Genomic DNA, 19,119 nt, shown 5'->3' with positions numbered 1-19,119 from the left:
AGGTATCGCTCTCTTCTCTGGAATATCAAATGACACGCACGCGTCCAAGACCCGGTGACTCGGCACTTTTCTCCTCACTTTTTAGAACTGTTGCATAGACGCGGAGTCTGTTCGTTGTTTTCTCACGAACGCCCTTAGTCCAGCCATAGTTACTGAGAACCGATGAAAAACGCGTGGCTTATTTTGGTTCTCGTTTGAATATTAAGCGTTCTTCATTGGCTCAGTCTCACTAGATGCGATAAAGCAAGGGAATCGCCACGGCATGCTTAAGCTGGCAGTGACAAAAATGGGTAACGCCAACTTCGAAATTAGTGTGACTAGTTAATCTTACGCGACGCAATTGAAGCCAGTTATACGTCGAATGCTTGGACAGAAAAAAGGTAGGTTTGGCTTGGAGGTATAACGACCCTGCAGGTTCACGCTGTAGATAAGAAAGTACATACTACCGATAAACTGGGGTCTTTAACGGGAATCACGTGTAGTCGTGACCAAAAGACCACATTCCGGCACGAGGGTCATTGATAATGTCGAAACGAGCCGAGGTGGGGATTGAAGCCATGATTTCTGGGTCCTGCAGCGGGAACTTTCGCTCCGAGGGTTTCATTTTGGTCGCCACGAGTGAAAGAGGGAGATTTCATTCTCCTCTGCCGGAGAGGTCTACTGCGTTTGATTCAACACCATTTTATCCAAACTTGTAAAAACAATCGAGCGTAAAACAATCATCGAGCCGCCAAAGACTATAGCCGCTTACAGCTTAAAGGGGCACTGACACATCAAAATCATATTTTATTTTACTATCCGAAACGATTGAAAACGATGCCTGGACATTACCCTCAAAATTCGAAACTTGGCAATTCCGTATTTCTGAATTAAAAAAAACAATTTCCAAATGCCGAATTTGAAGTTCCCGCGCGATCCGCGCCAGTGCAGTGAGTCAAATTTTGCGGTCTCCTGCGACTCGACTTTCTTTCAGACCTCCGCTCCACGCTGTGAAGCTAAGCGCCGTTGCTACCGCGACCCGAAGCGAGCAGGAGGCGGGCAGGCGGGATAGAAGGGTGCCGGCGCGGGAAAAAAAACCGGTTTCTTCCCCCCGACTCGCCGATAATCCTCTGCTCGAGCGCCGCCAAGTTTTCCGAGGTTTCCGAGGGAGCATACAAATCCAGGAAGCGACATCACACCGAAATCTTATTTTCAGTATTTCAAAAAGAAAGGCCGTAGTGCGTTCCTAATTGCGTTAAGAAACATGTTTTACGATTGCCGTTATTAAACGTTATAGAAAGGTCGCCTACAAAGCTTCTAAATTTCCTGATTTTTGACGTCACCGATCAAAAGAAGCAAGGAGGTGACCGCGGGAAATATAAACGCCAAAAATAAAAAGGCGCGCGCGCGCGCGGGGAAATTTTTTTTCGCGATGCGGTTTTTTTTTTTCGTGTCTGTGACTACAACTTGCATCGTTTTAGACAATAAAAAAGAATACGACCTTTGGGGTGTCAGTGCCCCTTTAAGGAACGATTATAATCTCGATTCCTGCTTTGTGATTGCTCCTTCTGCCTTCTTATCGGCTGATGCTGTAATCTCCTTAACTGCGGAGATGCTCCGGGATTCGGAACGCCCCATGTTTCTTAAGCTGTCAGTGACGATAGAGCGCAATTCCCTCAGGCGTCTCTGCCTAAGCCTCACCCTCTTTCCATCCCCCCTTCCGGCCCCTAAGCCACGCGAGGTGAGGCTGTGGTTGTACAACAGCGGGGTTGTGACGTGCACAAAAGCCCGCCTCTCAGAGTGGCGGCATCGCTGGCCCTGGGGAGGTACCCCGCAGGCTTTTCTGAACACGCTGGCCGCCCAAGCTCCCAAGCAACTGGCGAATTCGGTAAATGGTATTTTCATAAAACAAATTCGCGAAAGGCTCGTTGCCATTTTCTCTAATTTGAGTTTCTCTATGGGGGCCCCTAAACCGACGTTTACTAAAATAAGCTCGAATAAAATGGAAGTCTCCTGGTTGTAATTCTTGGTTTTTCTCTTTGGTCTTGCCGAGAAAATCGAACTGGGCAGTGCGAAATGAATGATGCTGAAGAAGCGCGCTCAGTAATAAGGCTACCGGAATGACTACTGGTGGGACATCAGTGCAAGCGATATATATATACCTTTTTTTATCTCGTCTCTAGCCACCCGGTAGGCATATCCGGTATGAAAGAAGAAAATAGAATAAAACATTTCATCTTGCAAATAGTAAAAAAAAAAAAAAAAAAGATAGAGAGGAGGCAGAACAAGAATTGGTAACGTTTACGCTTATATCTTAAATGTATTATATTAACATGTCGACGGCGAAACGATGTTTTCGTCCATATTGGTAGTGACGATATTCAAGATGACGGCGCTTCTGCGAAAAACGTCTGTAGACAGCCCGTTACAACGCCACCAGAAGCTAGGCATTCACAGGTGTCACTGTGCTGGCTTTGATGTTTAAAGGGGCACTCAAGCGGTTTTTGGAGAAGCTACCTTTTGGTGCAATGGCGTTAAGGAAGTGTCAGTGAATGAGTATCTTCAGTTTTAGAAGACAGAACCGCCTATTAATCCCGCAGGAATAAAACAAGTGCGGACTCTTTTCTGTACTTGCGAGGACCAATGAAATTATCGTATACGTTTGAAAATTTTGGCGGTCGTTGTAAAGTTTCGCTAAAGAAACAATTTTTAGTTCATTTAAATATGTTGTGCATGATAATTTCACAAGACGTAAAATATTTCTAGTTTAGAATACGCGATACTGTAATTATCGTTTCACAAACAAGGGACAATGTTTTCTCCTGGCCCTCCTCCGCGGGGGGTGAATTTCCCGTTCCCCAGGGATGCGCGGAAGCGCACGTATCTCCGGGCGTTGCAGGCCGGTCGGCTCCCGTCGGTGGTGATCGTCGGCGTGGTCAAAGCTCATCGTTCCGCGTAAAAGCGCTATCCTTGACTGTGAAGTTTCGTCGTGTGTCGCTATGATAACCCACCACGTACTAAAAGGGAAGATCCACCTACGCGTGCGGCGACGTCGTGGCGGCACTCTCAAGACAGCAGAAACGCCCGCGCCGTCGTGTTTGTTTACTTCGACTACAGTGGTGCTTTCTAAGCATTTGTGTCCTCGAACATCGCCCGGATTTCTAATTTCGCGCATTTCATGCGTGTGCTCAAGTTCAAGGTATTACTGGCGCGTACCGTATAAAGGATGCGAATTTTCACGCGTTTTCATCATCGGAGAAAAGTGATTAGTGTTAGCAATCCTGAACGCTCCAACGTCTATCTGATCACAAAATCATATTTCTACGTTGCTATATCGCTGCTAAGATTACTTTGTCTTTTATAATCGTAGAAAAGGCGTGTGGCGAGATTTGTACTATTGCAAAGTCGTGTATTAGAGTCGTGATCGTCCAAGACGGCGGACTGCATATTTTTATTTAATTTTTTTCATCCCCTGTACCTTGCAAGCCTATCAAGAACAAATAATAAATCTTTAGGCTATAGAAAACTGTCTGTCTATATTCTGTTACGGCATTGAGTAGCAGTGGGTCCCCTTCTTAGAGGGGCCGCTGAAACAGCTGACGACGGCGTATAGAAGCGCTCGCCGTGCTGACGACCCCCTGCGCTTGTTGTAGCGGTTGCAGGTGTGTGTACGCGCGGCGCAGAGCGATCGTTCCGGTCGCTCCGGTTGCAACGGACGCAGTCGTAGGTACGCGCTCGTTGCATATGTCTGAACCAGCCTTCCCCCCGTCCTCCCGAGGCGAAAGTCAACGTGGCGACATCGTTTGACATCACGTACGAGAGGTAACGCTGCGATGTCAAACGTTGGTTTGGTTACGACTTGCCCCAACCGCAAATCGAAGATCGCCCGAAAAGGTCTGCGTTTCGTCGTCCTCGGTACCCAGCATGTCTCCGAAGCGGTGCTATCGTGCACATCGCACGTCGGAGTGGCGTCATAGGAAATCATCCCCAGGTCGGCTGTCCGCCGAAGAATTTCAACCTCTAACGGCGTCAGGTCCTCGAGCGTAGAGAACTCCGCCATGATCGAAGCTCGAATGACAAAGAAATTCGGCCGATGCGGCTACCTACCTCGGGATCACTGCGCGACGGAACGTCGTCCAACGCCATTGGCCCGAGATCCTTTTGATAAGCGTGCGAGGACCAATGAGAGTGGTTTCGTTTTCAGATGGATCCGAGGTTTGGCGGCCTTCAATTACATTTTTATTAAAGAACTAATCACCGCATGACTATACTTTTTGGTTTTTAGGGATACTTAGGGCGTCTAAATTCAGCTGTCATCATCAAAACACGAACTCAAAAACCACTTGAGTGCCCCTTTAATGCGTACCTTTGGCTGCGTACACTGAAGTCCACTGAAATTGTTTTTCTCCGCTAGTACAAGGACAACTGCAGCATAGTTCGATGACGTCACGCACACAGTGTTACACAATTAATGCGAACAAACAATCGCAGTTTTTGTTTTTATGTATGCGTTTTAGAATATAAGGTTTACCCCAAAAACTACTAAGTGTGGTAGAAAGCGTTCATCTGGGCAGTGTTAACGGGAACGTTTTCGTTTTTTGTTTTTTTTTTGTAACATAGTAACGTATTAGTTGCATCTTCAAATCAGTAATGGGTAACGTTCTTACGTTACGTATTTCGAGTAGCGGGTAACGTAGTTGCGTTAGTCGTTACATGCTTTTCCCAAGACTTCAAAGAAATTGCACCAAAAGTTTTCCAGTTTGCGGGCGCATGGTGATATGAGCTCTTACACCCATTCCACATACCCACAAAATGTTTTGTTCTTTCCCTTTGCCGACATTCCCGCTTAAGAACGACCCCAATACATAAATAAAAAGTAACGCAAAAGTAACGTCCATTTTCTTTCGTATCGGTAGCGGTAGCACGTTCCTTTCATTTTCAAGTAACATAGCCCGGTAATGTGTTTCTTTTATTTGAAAGTAACAAACGACGTATTTCATGACCTTTTTTTTTTGTACAACATACAACACTGTACTTGAGACATAAACCTGTGCGGTAAGATATAAAATATAGGGTGTATGAAATGCCTAGGCTCGACCTAAAATGGGCCGTAAAAATCTGCGCCTGTACGTAGTATACTGAACTTTTTGTCAAAAGTTAATTTCACACGTGGGTTTTGCCTCGTAAATTTACAAGGCGTAGGTCCCTTTGTGTAAACAAATATGGCCAAAAGACTTCCCATAGTCACCGGTCAAGTAGGGTCGACCAGCGGGGCGGGTTTGGAGCACGTATGAATTGATAGCGTTAACTCCTTGTTCCGGCTTGCTTTTAAAAAATAGCGAGACTGCCCTCGACGACCGTGAACTATAAAAATGAGCATAACCGTTTTGTAATATACATTTGGTTTAAAAATGAATGCGAACAATAATAACGACACTTCAAATAATAAAGATTAAAAATAACGCCCTTGCAGAACGACGGCGCGCGGCGCTCTTGCTGCCGACGGATTTCGTCTGCATGTCGTCTGCTTTCTTTCGCTGGTCGGCTACCCCTACCGACGCCCCTCCCGACACCGTCTATCAATCGACATGTAGCTTCTAAGTTTTCAGCAGTGCACCCGGTGATGAAATTTGTATATTTCTAGGCCGCGTTCCTATTGTGCGTCACGCTGCGTCCCTTCAGTGTCTCTGTCGGTGCGTGTGGACAAACGCAGAGGAACGCTGACAGACGCTAGTTCATGCCCGAGGATCGTGCATGATGGGACGCTAGAACGCCGTTTCACGTTAGCTTTAAATGATCGCATCTCGCGGACGCTAGCGGCGGCGCCTCTTTTGTGGACGCGCCTTCCGGCCGCAACAACACCCCTGGACGAAAAAAAAACGGGCCAACATGTGCGCCAAACGCGCCCCATTACTGGACTCTGTCGTCTGCGTCGCCGTCCTCCGTTGACCCTGGCAAGTGCTTTGGCACTAATTTTTACGGAGGGAGATACGCGTCGTAATATTACTAGTTGAAACCCACCTGAGAAATACACCTTTGACAAGACGTTTAGATAGCTGCGTACAGGCGCTGATATTTACGGCCAATTGTAGATGGAGCCTCGGCATTTCAGTCACCCTATACGATGCGGATCAGTACTCATCCGAAGTAAGATGCGAAAAATCGCCGATGTCTCGTTCGTGCTAAGAGCGTATGAAAGCCATGTATACAATTGGTGGATAGTCCCATTTCAAAAATGCGCGCCATCTAGTATCTGCTGCGTCACTCATCCGTGTGCGCCATTGTTTGGGCGCATAATCTGAGCTTGAATTTCACACGAGTGCGGCGTGAGCGTTCAGCGAGGATGGAATTCCACCCTTCGTGCTCCAGAAATGGCGCCCGTGTAGTGTCGTTTTTCTGGGGTATAGAAAACCCGCGTCTTCTCTCGCAGTGCGCCCCCTGGACGTGAAGATCAGCAGCGCCCGGGAGCCCCTGGTGTCGGGGCACCGCGTGGAGCTCACTTGCCAGTCGAGGGGCGCCCTGCCCGCGGCACGCATCACCTGGTGGAAGGGCACCGAGCAGCTGATCCGCACCGTCGAGAAGGTGGACGCCTCGGGCAACGTGACCAGCAACACGCTCATCTTCGTGCCGGGCGCCGAGGACCACGAGCGCCTGCTCACCTGCAAGGCGGACAACCCGCAGCTGGCCGGAAGCACCATCGAGGACGCCATGTTCCTCTCAGTGATCTGTGAGTGGCTCCCGTGCACGGTCCTCCTCTTCTAAGGTGTTGTTGCAATTCGTCCTCCGACCTGCCTTTCGTGGTTATAGAAGGGTCTGCTTGGGCGTCCTCAATAGTCGACACACTCGCCTTTTCCCCTGTGCCTCGAAACCTCTTGAAATCTCGTAGGATACACCGACACGCTGGCGCCATCTCTGAAGTGACCCTGGTACTTTATTTCACTACAACGAGGATTTGCGTTAATAGTACTACGTACTATTTATGACAAATGATGCTTTATAACATTGTCACAAGTTTCTTCCGAGCCAAGCAGAAAAGGATTATGTGCAGAAAAAAAAAAAAAAAGAATACGCAGACACTGAAAGTGTTCCACGGCTACACAGCAGATGGTGCAAGCGTGTTCTATCGTGAGATATTTTAAAAGGTTTAAAGGTACGACGTCCTAAGGAGTCGCGAGTGTGTGAGCGAGCCTCAATTTTTTTTTCTTTCTTCCGCTTCATTCTATCATATTTAAATTTGTTCTCGAGAGGTTCGATGATGTTGGTGGGTGGGTGATTAGAGCGACAGTTCACCGCGGTCTCACAGCCCATCTTCGAATCACTTCCTTCAACGAAAAGGCGAACAGCGCACGGTAAACGGGGACTAAAGGAAGTGCAAACAGGAGAGCGCTTGTCCTGTTTGCACTTTCTTTAGTCCCCGTTTACTGCGCGCTGTTTGCCTTTTCGTCAGTGTGAACCAACTAACCCACATCGCCACCCTTATTCACTTCCTTCAACTATCGCGGATCACGGAGAGAGCGATAGAGTTTGCACAAATTCAACGTCAATCTTCTTTTGCCGAGGGGGCAGCTTACATAAGCATACTTTATTACCATATGAACAGATTCTTTGACTTAAAATGAGCCCTGTCTTATTTAAGACAGCCTGAAAGTAGAGCACTCCAAACGCTGGCAATTGTTTTTTGCAGTAAATATTAATTTTTTTTTAAAGGGAAAAGAAAAAAAAATGAAAGCCGCTTACAACTCCCTGTAACGCCGAATTAGAGCGCAGCTCTTGAGGAGGAGGAGGGAAGGGCACTGGGGGGGGGGGGTTAAACTAACCAGGGGGGGTCACGTTACCTTGGGGGTCACGTGACCCCCAATGCCGATGATGTCATCACTGACGTCACTGATGACGTCATCAGTGACGATGACGATGCGGGTACCGATGACGTCATTAGTGACGTCACTGATGACTTCACCAGTGATGACGATGACGATGCGAATGTCGGTGACGTCATCAGTGACGTCGCTGATGACGTCATCAGTGATGATGACGATGACGATGCGGATGCCGGTGACATCAGTGACGTCACTGATGACGTCATCAGTGATGATGACGATGACAATGCGGATGTCGGTGACGTCATCAGTGATGATGACGATGACGATGTGGATGCCGGTGACGTCATCAGTGATGATGACGATGACGATGTGGATGCCGGTGACGTCATCAGTGATGATGACGATGCGGATGCCGGTGAGGTCATCAGTGATGATGACGATGACGATGTGGATGCCGGTGACGTCATCAGTGATGATGACGATGACGATGTGGATGCCGGTGACGTCATCAGTGATGATGACGATGACGATGCGGATGCCGGTGACGTCATCAGTGATGATGACGATGACGATGCGGATGCCGGTGACGTCATCAATGATGATGACGATGACGATGTGGATGCCGGTGACGTCATCAGTGATGATGACGATGACGATGTGGATGCCGGTGACGTCATCAGTGACGATGACGTCATCGGGGGTCACGCGACATCGGCGGGGGTCACGCGACATCGGCGGGGGTCACGTGACCTCGAGGAGGGGGCCACGTGACCTCAGGGGAGTCACGTGACTTCGGGGGGTCACGTGACCCCCCACGAGGTCACGTGACCTTGGTGGGGGGCTCGCGCGGTGCATTATGGGACATTTCCCATGATGCACCGCGCGGTTACGCCGACGGCGACGGCGACGGCGACGGCGACGCCGACGCCGACGGCGACGCCGCTCAAGCCGGAAACGGGCCCCTAAGAGCTGCGCTCTAAAACGAATAACCGTGGAGCGCCCCTAGCAGTGATAACCCAAAAAACACCCCTTATCTCGCATTCGGGCTAACTGTGTCTCATACTGTACTCAATAAGCCTATTTCCTCTAAATTAAAAGGAAATAGACGAAGTGTTTAGGCTCCCAGACTTAAAATTCAAACTCAACGACGGTAGGAAGGTTGAAATGGTTCTATGAAGTGTCAGTGCAAATCTGCGCAGGTGATTTGGGTTTCTCGTTCAACAGCTTCATCAAGGAAGTTTATAAAGGGGGGGGCGAAGCTGCTTGGGGCATGGAAAGCGCCGGGGTTCTAAAATTCCCCATTATTTGGTCGCGCGGGTCCTGCTGCTCGGCGTGACCACTTTTGCAACTGAATGGCGGATACCTTCCCCGCAAACTAATTGCTCACGCGCATGCATGCGTTGTCACGTGACGAGGAGGAGAGCTGGGCGGAGAGGCTGAGCAAAGCCCATGGAGACGCTGGGAGTCGTTTTTTTGTGTCCTCCTCTCACCTGGTATTCCGAACGCGGCTCATGAACTACCTGACCCCCTTCGAGCACTTGGAAACACTGTCCACTTCTAGGCACACCGGATGAGTTGAAGAACCTCGTTTTAGCGGTCGTGTTGTATGTGCTAGCAAAGTGATCAACTACGCTAGTTGGTTCGTAGTTAGAAAATCTATAAAAGCGCCAAAAATAACAAGAACAGGAAGTGAGGCAGCTCTAGTTTTGTCCTCTTACTTCGTCCCAGTCCTTTCTGCTTTGTGGCACTTTTATGCTAATTAATGTACGGGCTACATTGCTTTTCTGCGGCACTAAACCAGTGTGCTCTTGTCTCAGGAATGAAGACCGACCACTCTTTGCGCAGACATTCACAATGTTCACCTATGCGATACCGACACCACCTCGAATAATCTAAGCTTGCGAGGAGCGTGTTCTACTTCGACGTGACGTAATCGCACTCGGATGGCACCAATAGGGAGTATCCACTGGCGGCCATATCTGTGTGCGAGGCGGCTGAGCGCGAGCTGACGGCGTGCTTCCACAGTTCTTTCGCAACGTGCATTCCGCACCATCAAGATTGCCGGTCTTAGCAAGCTATTAATGTGAGCTCGTCCTGAGCATGCGCTCTAAACATCGCCCTCAAGTATGGTGTTCACTGAATACCCCCTATAGGGAGTGTTCACTGGCGGCCATAGCTGTGTGCGCGACTACTGAGCGCGTGCTGATGGCGAGCTTCCACAGTTCTTTCGCCACGTGCATTCCGCGCCACCAAGATTGACGGTCTTAGCAGCCTATTAACGTGAGCTCGTTCCGAGTGTGCGCTCTAAATATCGCCCTCAAATGTGGCGTCCAGTGAATACTCCCTATAAGGAGTATTCACTGGGCGCCATATTTGTGGGCGATGTCTAGAGTGCATGCTCTGAACCATACTTGGGTAGTAATTCAATTACAGTAATTAAATTACTGTAATTTAATTACTTTTCCTAGTAATTTGTAATTGTAATAATTACTTTTGGCTGAAAGGAATTGTAATTGTAATTTAATTACTTTCTAGCATCAGTAATTGCTAAATTTCAGGCACAATTACAATTACTTTTGCAAGATTTTGCGGCGGTGGCGCTTTTCCCCCCTGGCCACGGCGACGAGAGCACAACCGAAGCAATAAAAGAGAGAGTCTCCCAACCTGCTCAAAAAAAGGGAAAAGGGAGGCTGGGATAGAACGAAGGATTTTGTAGACTGCAAAACGATTTAATGAAGAATTTCAGAAATAATTTGATAAATGAGGGCTTCATTCGCGTCCGTTTTCCTTCCTGTCGTAGTTGAATCTGACTCTTCGTCTCGTTCGCTTCCTGTTGCTCCTGTTTCTAGGGGTCTTTCTTATTTCTCATTCCCACACGGGGGTATGGGGGTCGAAGTCGAGCTGGTTGGCTCCGATCACATCATCCGGTCGAGGCGGGGAGGTTCGAAGTTTTCCTTACGCGTCTTCGCCGCTAGCATATTCGCTTACATATTTCAGTCAAGTTTGGGGACTTTTTTGTTCATGTAATTATTCTCTTTTCTTTATGAGTTTTCACGTCTTTCTCCTCTATCTCGTATGTTGGTACCACTAACAGAGGGTCGTGCTACTCTAATATCGAGGCGAAGAAGCGCAGTTTAGCAACAACAGTTGAAAGTAAGGCAGGGTGAGTCGTGTTAATTAGACCTGCTGCTTCTTTGCTTCTTCGCCTGACATGACGATCCTAAATTTATTATATATCTCAGGAGCTTTTTTTTTTTTTTTGGTGTTACCGTGCACTGAATTAACCCAGAATCCCTGGCAAGAGAGTTGCTGCTATTGTGACACTAGTTTTGTGGAAGCGACCGCAGTTCGCGTGCTACGGTTACCCACATCCGACATGTTACAAGTCCACAGACAGGGAGAGGCAGCGAATCACCGAGTTTTATGATACCAGTACTGTCGCATATTTGTTTCCTTGTATTATTTTTAAGTTTATTTTTTGTTGGTTTGACTTGGATACCATTTGCACAAGCTCTAAAGAGATTCACCTCGCACCTGTGAATTTTGTCGCCATTTATTTTTATTTTTTGAGAATATAAGAAATCAGAAGTTCATTACTCCAAACTATTAAGTTCTATAATCCATTTAACAAATTTCATAAAAGAAAAGTACAATGCGTGACATTTAAACAGCGGCCATATAACTCGTTTACAGTTATATGGCCCAAGGTGGGTAACTCTCAGAAATAAGTAATTGTAAAGTAATTGCATTACTTTTAAAAAGTAATTTGTAATTGCAATGAACTACTTTCGCGTAGTAGTAATTGTAATTGTAGTTAAACTACTTTGGGGGCTAAGTAATTGTAATTGTAATTAAATTACATTTTGAAAGTAATTTACCCATGTATGCTCTGAACGAGCCCACATTAATAGGCTGCAAAGACCGGCAATCTTGAGGGTGCGAAATGCACGTTACAAAAGAACTGTGGAGGTCGTCATCAGCACGCGCTCAGCAGTCGCGCACACGGATATGGCCGCCAGTGAATACTTCCTATAGACCCTTTCTAGGGTGCCTACATGTCTGTCTGTCTCAGGGTGAAGACATCCATTGTTGCCCTGAATGTGCCAGAGCGTGACACTCTTGCGCACTCGGTGCGTGACTTGGGCGGTAAAATGGCGTCTATGCATTAGCCAAAGCTACGCGCTCGAGCTGAGTGACACCGGATTGCGCGCACTTCAGAATGCATAAAAAAACGATAGGGCGGAAAAATGGCTGAGATGTCACCACTCAAGCGAAAACGCGCGTGTGTATGAAGGCACTCTAACCCTTTCCGAAATTTAGTGCCATCTGGTGGCTGAAATCACAGTTTAACTTGTGTTACACTAATGCCGGCAATGAACCTGTGGTTTGCACTATTTTATGGGGAACCATCACTTTCGTAAGTCAACGGCAAAAGAGAATATGGTCTTCACTGTACAGTTCTTTCTCAATATCTGTGTCGATGGCCACAAAGATGCAACCAGTCAGAACGAAGCGCCAACCCACACAGACGTCTTGATATAGCTCTATTCGCAACTCCAACGCCCTATAGGTGGCGGGGCGGTCGTTCCAAGATGGCGGAAGAGACGGGGATAGATTCTCCAGGATATTCCGTGCGTTTGCTCGCGCTGACGCTGTTCAGCGCGCTAAAAATGGCTTAGTTGTCTACAAATGCGAAGCGGTTGGGGGGGGATCATAATACAGGTGACGGAGATGCTAATGCACGTTAGGAAAACGAGCATGCTGTTATTTAAAAGTTCCAGAAACCTCGAAGTGCGAAGCTCTGTGGTGAGCGAGCGCACTTTAGGCACCGGCCACGTTACTGTTTGTGGCAGAATATTTTTGAGGGTGATGAAGATATGTTTGCGCTTTGCCTGGCCATTAGCGTTTTAAAAAAAGAACAGCGAACGGTGACCGTCAAGCTTCGGAAGAGCAGCAATACACAGTATTGGTGTCTTCGTGTCACAGCCTCTCAAATTGCTGCTCACCGTTTCGGTTTTAGCGTATTGCAACACGTAATCAAACTGATCTATGGTTATTGATAAAAAGTTTATTACCGTAGGCTACCGTGCGACGTAGCATTACAACCGCAAGCTCGCGCCCCGCCTTTGAAGCGCAATTTTCAGTGCGCGCCAGAAGCGTTGCCGTGCTCATCACTCTAAAAAAAAAAAGAAAACACGTTGTAGTTTTTACACTTCTTGTCACATATACGACACTCCAAAACTTCAGTTCGCCGTGCAGCCCGCAGACGACAAACTGACGTCTGACGTCAAACAGCTGAAGTACGCATCAGAGTACCGAAAAAAACAAAAAAACACCGAGGTTTTTCAGTAGGGCCAAGAAAACCCCGATTACTGTTCTTCTATTTTTTTTTTTTTTTTTTACAGTTATTTACACTTACATTAGCTATTTTCATAAGTTGCACAACTCGGCTATCAAGCCGCTCGTGAAGGTTGGCGGCGCCGGTTGAACGTCAGTGCGCTGTACGTCCAACTGAAGTTTAGGGGTGTCGTACGCTATGCAAAAACTGCCTATTAGCATAATCGGCGTGTTTAGAGGTTTTGTTTATAGCTCTATCAAAAAAAAAAAATTAATATACCGTACATTTGTTGTACCATGTTATTTGCAACATTGCGGACTCTCTGGCCAAAACTGCGCGTTCTAAGCTTTCGTCACAAACGGCTGGAGACGCGCTTAAAATGCTTCGAGCATTTATATATTTGCTTTGTAATTACCTGAAAGCAAGTACGGGTATTCTGTCTTTTTAAAGTGCTTAGAATAAATGGTCATGTTCTTTGTAACGGCCTTAAAACACGAACCCATTCCCGATTTGTATTGCCCGACATACCGTTGCGCGACGAGCTATCTCCTACTTATGTCAAAAAAATAGACTTTCCGTAGACCGTACTATAGAGTTCTTCGTTATTAGCGAGTTTTAGTAGACCGTGTTTCCCCCTCCGCTAGCCCTCCGCTACGAAGAAACCGCCACTGCGCCTGCGCGCCGATGGCCTTGGCTGTAGAGTCCCGGGTAGCGGAGGGGCTGAGCGGAGCGGGAAACACGGTCTACTAAAACTCGCTATTAGCGGGAGCGTTTTCAGTCACGTTGAGCACAGATTGAGCTGGCGGCCATGCACAAGACCAGAAATCCGCAGCGTATGAATACACAAAAAGTCCCTAATGAAATTAGACCTCCCGGTCCTTTGTGCAAGGCTGTTGCAAAGCGGAGTATAACAATTCCTTTTTTAACGCGCTCACTTTTTTTGTTAAAACGGCTTCACGCATCAAGGCCCACAGCCCCTGCCACCGTTTCCGCGCCGCCGTCGCCGCTGCCGTCCCCGCTCCTCTGGTTCTCCGTTCGTCCGCGGGAGGGCGAGGGGCGCGCTGGAGTTGCGAATAGATCAGGGGGCTTTGAAGCCGATTGTGCTCTGCTAATAGTCTGACCGGGCCTGAGTCAGAAAGAAACGCCTACGCAGCTCTTGCTTTCAATTCCTGCTTCGCATCGTGCTAACGAATGTATAAACTTCGAATCCTCAGCTTAGGAACGTCTTCAACGTGTTCCTTCATGAGTGAACAGAAGGCCGCCATTAGCACGGCACATATGCCATTTTTCAGATGAGGGTGATACTTATCGGTGGCCAGACTGATTTTCAAAAAGGCTCTATTCAGCAATCGGTCCCGAGCCCGAATGCCGAGCGTCCTTCGACACTTCGACTGGTCACGACACGCAGCCGAACGCTCATGCAGCGTTCGTATCCAATCAGCGCCTGCGTTCCATCTCAGTCTGATGACGTCAAAATTCGAGTGCACGGGCTTTCATTGTTCTATGTGCTGTTGGCTGGGGATGCGCAAAAGTCATCCGGAAATATCGCGCCCTTCTTTCTTGTCGGCTGGGAACAGGCTGCCACGTGGGAAATCAATATCCCCTGCTATCGTGTGTGTGGGTGTGTTTTTTACATACATATTATTTTTTACGAGGGCGCCGCCATCTTGAATGCCGTCAGTTCTGGTGTACGTTCAAGGATCGTTTTAATCTCTCCGCACCGCTGGAAGGTGTTTAGAAAAAAAATGCGTGATTGTCCCATTTTCTTGTTTCGCCTCGCCTATATTTTCTCTCCTATTCCAGGCTGAAATGCTTTATAATGTGTTCGTCCCGCATACCAGATATGGAAGCCACGCGATTGAGAGCGAAAAGAAACGAAAAAGCTCTCTACCATCCCCAGGATAATTGTATTGCAGGCCTCCCTTGGCGGCGGCGATGATGGCTGAGCATTACCCCTTCCCTCTGATGGCGTAATGACGCGCAATCGCTCTCAGTTCTGGGACGTGGGGGCGGGAGGACTCTCCTGCCCCAATTCCCCAGCGTTGGAATGAGTGAACCGTCGAAGAAAAAAAAAATAAAACATATATAAAGTGTGCCTAGATTTTTAATTGTTTAACGTTGCGTAATTACTCGGTTACCCGTTTGATTCTTGGGTATTTTAGTACGCCATTAAACTCGGGGGCTAAAAGAAATAAAAAGAAAATCAGCTTCGTCTTAAGTACTCATTACAACAAAAACATAAAACATAGAAGTCTTCCTCTTTTTTTTCTTTTTTTTTTGTGATGAGCAATTTTTATCATCTACTAGAATCGATTTTGCCAGGCCAAACTAAACATTCTAATATTTTCTTTTTCGAGGGTGCACGCAAAAAGAAGCAAAAGAAAAAGTGAGTTTAGAGCCCACGTCATTGGGCTGGGGCGGTGGTCTGATGTCAGTCTTGGGATTAGCTGAGAGCAGCGAGACACTTAATGAACATACGGGTGTTTTCTGTTGCGTTTTTAAGAATAACTAATTAATTTTACGCGCAAGCTTCAAAAATTTAGGCAAAACCAAAATGTCTAATTTAGCTTTAAAACAAAAACGACAATCCGCATACTATGAAAACGACGACACTGAATATATATATATATATATATATATATATATATATATATATATATATATATATATTTCTTTTTTTCTTTATCGACAAGTTCAAACAAAATGTTGCTGTAAGCAGAATGATAGAGGAGCATGCCATGCTAGGTTGCACACATTCTACTTGCCTTTCCTTTTTTTTTTCATGTTTTCACGCACGATTCAGAAAGCAAAACATATATACTATTGCACCCCCCCCCCCCCTCCCCCCCCCCCCCATCCCCGGATACGTGCCTGCCATAAGGTATACACCGCATGTAAGCAATTTGACGAGTGACGAAACAAGCGACGGCGACCCGCTTCATTGTCACTCGGTCAGTCGTGCGACGAGGCAAACCGCATGAAAGCGACGGGCGCAAGCGACCCAGGCGATGAGCGACGTTTTCTAGAAATCCAAAAAATCAGCGACACGACGAGCGACAGTGAGAAATCTTCGTCGCTCTCACCGTCCTGTGTAGGCGGCGTAGGCAACGACCAGCCGAGGCGGTGTTCCATTCCAAACTGTCGCATTTTTGAAGCAGGAAAAGAGAAGCAAACAAGCAATGGAGCAGATCGTGCGCTCTTGGCGCGATCCGTTCGGCAGCGTCGCAAGTGTTCCGAGGACGACGCCGCACAAGGCTAGCGTAGCAGGAACAACACGAAGAAGAGAAGAAAGGGAATTCCACACCGAACTAAACATGGCCCGTCGCTCGCCTCGTCGCTCGCTAAAGCGCTTACATGCTGTTCAGCCTTAAAGGGGTCATGAAACGATTTTCCTACTTCTTCCTCCTTAGCTTTAATCCTCAACTCAAATGCGAATTGCGAAATCACGTCGTCGTGACATTGTTCGGCACCGGTGCGATGACTCCTAGATTCCACCGTGCTTTTTATGCACACCATAGAACTTGTCATTCCCCGGTGACGACAAGTTCCTTCAGAGCACTCATTGGCCACGTACGCGAACCCGAATATTCGTCGACGGATTGATTGTTGACGAGCGCATACGTCCGAGTGACGCAGTTCTCGTGTCCAATGCGTGAGCTGGGCTCGGCTGACGTCAGGTTGGCACCGCTGACGCGCTTTGGGAACCGCGGATGTATCATAGTGAAAAGGCGGAGAGCTGTCGAAGGAAATAAGGTACAAAATAGTCCGCTATACTTTCAAATGTTCGTACCGAAAAAATGGCTTTTGACTTTCTACCCTCTTACTTTTGGCCAACTAAACGATATGCGATTACTAAAGTCTCAATTTAAAATAATTCATTCCATCCAAAAATTCGTTTCATGGCCCCTTTAACGCAGTGTCTGACCGGCATTTCAGGCGCCAGTTCCCAAAAAATTCGTTCGGCGACATGCGTGCTGTGTGCGACGTACCTCTGAACACACTAGTTTTAGGCGGACGTGTGCAAAGGCATTCTACGTAAATGCACATCACTTAGAATGCCTTTAAAAAAAGTTAAAGAAACAATTTTTTACATAGTTTTTCGATATTCGGTGTATACCACACACAGCATCACGAATCGAGGGTGCTGAAAATACCAAATCGGATAAAACAGCCACAAGCTGGAATTCAAGGCTTGTTTTTGTCTTATGAAGGTGGCAGACGAAGGGACGTTGTATAGAGTTCCGGATGGATACGGCTGGCGGGCCCTTTTAATCGGGCGGTGGTTTGCGCCCCCTGGCCGCCTAGTACTCCGGTCAAACACAAGCAGCTCCTGTAGCCCCTGGCGATTGCGAGGAATGCTTCTTAGCGCCGACCCTTTACAGGCCTTTCAACTCGCTAACTACCCAACAATTACGCGTCGTAACTCAGAGTGAATAAAAGCGCTAAGGGTTTGCGTGGAAGTCAGCTTGGATTCGCGTAATCAGATTTATAACTCCATTCCGGCGGTTCCTCAGCCTCTTTGTCCCCCGAAGGCCTAATGGCCGCCGTCATTTACGACGCGATAAAGCGCGGTTGCGTAATTGGGGACATTTATTGCCCCCGTCGGGCCACGCACTCATCATTTCCCAATCCTTTAGGCACTGCCAACTGCCATGTCAATCGGTACTGGGAACCAACCATCTTCAAAGCATGATGCAATTAGCGCAAGAATTCCCGATGGGACATGGTGTAAGAATGAGATCTCGAATAATTCTTCCCGTGTTCAGATTTGTAATTATATTCTTGCTTTCATTTCATTGAAAGACGAGGGAAGAAAGTGAGAGAGAGCGAGAGAGAGAGAAAATTGTCCGAGTTAGGTATTTCGACAATTGCAATGAAATTGCGATAGCACTTGAGATGTTTTAACGAGCAGCACTTACTATCGTACTTTAGTGCAGGTATTTACCCGTTCAATCTAGCGGGGAACTTAAGACGTCACGCAACATTGTGACGTCGCATGACACCAGGACGTCACGTCACGTCGACACTGCGTAGCACTTTGCTGGTTACGGAACTGCTCATAGACGCCGTATGCACGAACAGTAGCCCCCGTCACTCACCACGACTCGCCAAGCGTCGCTCGACGCGCCTCCAGACGGCTGCTTTGGTAACTGAAGCAGGAGACGTACGTTTCAACGTTTCTAGAAACGTAAAAACCAACGGAAAAAAAATCTTTTTGTACTAACTTATATTGGAGTTTAGTACAAAATGGGGGGCGCGTGATGTTTTCTAAAATCTTTAGTTTGCTAGGTGTTGCGGCACAATAATATATTTTTCATACAACCATGCCTCAGCGGTAATTTCAGGTAGCGCCTCCCGACCTAGGCTCATCTTAACTTCGGGGTGTATTTGCGGCGCGTCCGCTGGGGAGACGGGGGTGGCATTGAAGCCAAAATAGATGTTAGGTGCGGTTCCTCGAGTGACCGCTGCGGGGTAAATGGCGCTTCGAACGACGCTTGGCGGATTGAGGTGAGTGAGGGGGGTACCCCCTCCGCGGGAGTTCCACAACTGAGGTAATCTAATAACGTTGCCGTCATCTGACGCCGTGACGACACGTGACGTTGTGACGCCTGCGTCACACCAACGCCACCAAAAAAAGGTCTGTGAACTGTTCCCATATAATATATTCGTTTCAAATGGTGTCGTGAAAAACGCTGCTCGGACTTGTTTCCCGGATAATTTTCCGAAAGAATAAGCCGAAAATGATTACCTTCCCAAACCTGAACTTGAACCGCCGAACATTCTCGAAGCATCGTTCCCATAGATTTCGTTTCGGCCAGAGAATGGATGCGATTGAGCTTTCTAATTGGCCGATGTCATATATCCATATTGAACACGGGGAACACAAAAGCAAGCAATATCAAAAAACGCGGGAGCTATGAACTGCTGGCAGATTGTAACGAGTCGGGTTTGAATAGCCGTGTGGGTTTTAGCTACAATTTT

General features: G+C 47.4%; 1 protein-coding gene across 1 annotated transcript in view; it reads left to right on the top strand.

Moving 5' to 3' along the window:
* LOC8036413 (nephrin) overlaps positions 1–19,119 on the top strand; it is a 241,238-nt gene that overhangs the window by 72,203 nt on the left and 149,916 nt on the right. The window contains exon 6 of the mRNA XM_042289072.1: positions 6,410–6,706. Coding sequence (XP_042145006.1) covers positions 6,410–6,706 — 297 coding nt within the window. The remainder of the gene's footprint in view (positions 1–6,409; positions 6,707–19,119) is intronic.

This window comes from Ixodes scapularis, unplaced genomic scaffold (assembly GCF_016920785.2).
Source record: "Ixodes scapularis isolate PalLabHiFi unplaced genomic scaffold, ASM1692078v2 PGA_scaffold0__279_contigs__length_252992795, whole genome shotgun sequence".
NCBI lineage: Eukaryota > Metazoa > Arthropoda > Arachnida > Ixodida > Ixodidae > Ixodes > Ixodes scapularis.
Note: the sequence above shows the minus strand (reverse complement) of the source record. Positions and strands in the feature narration are given on the sequence as shown.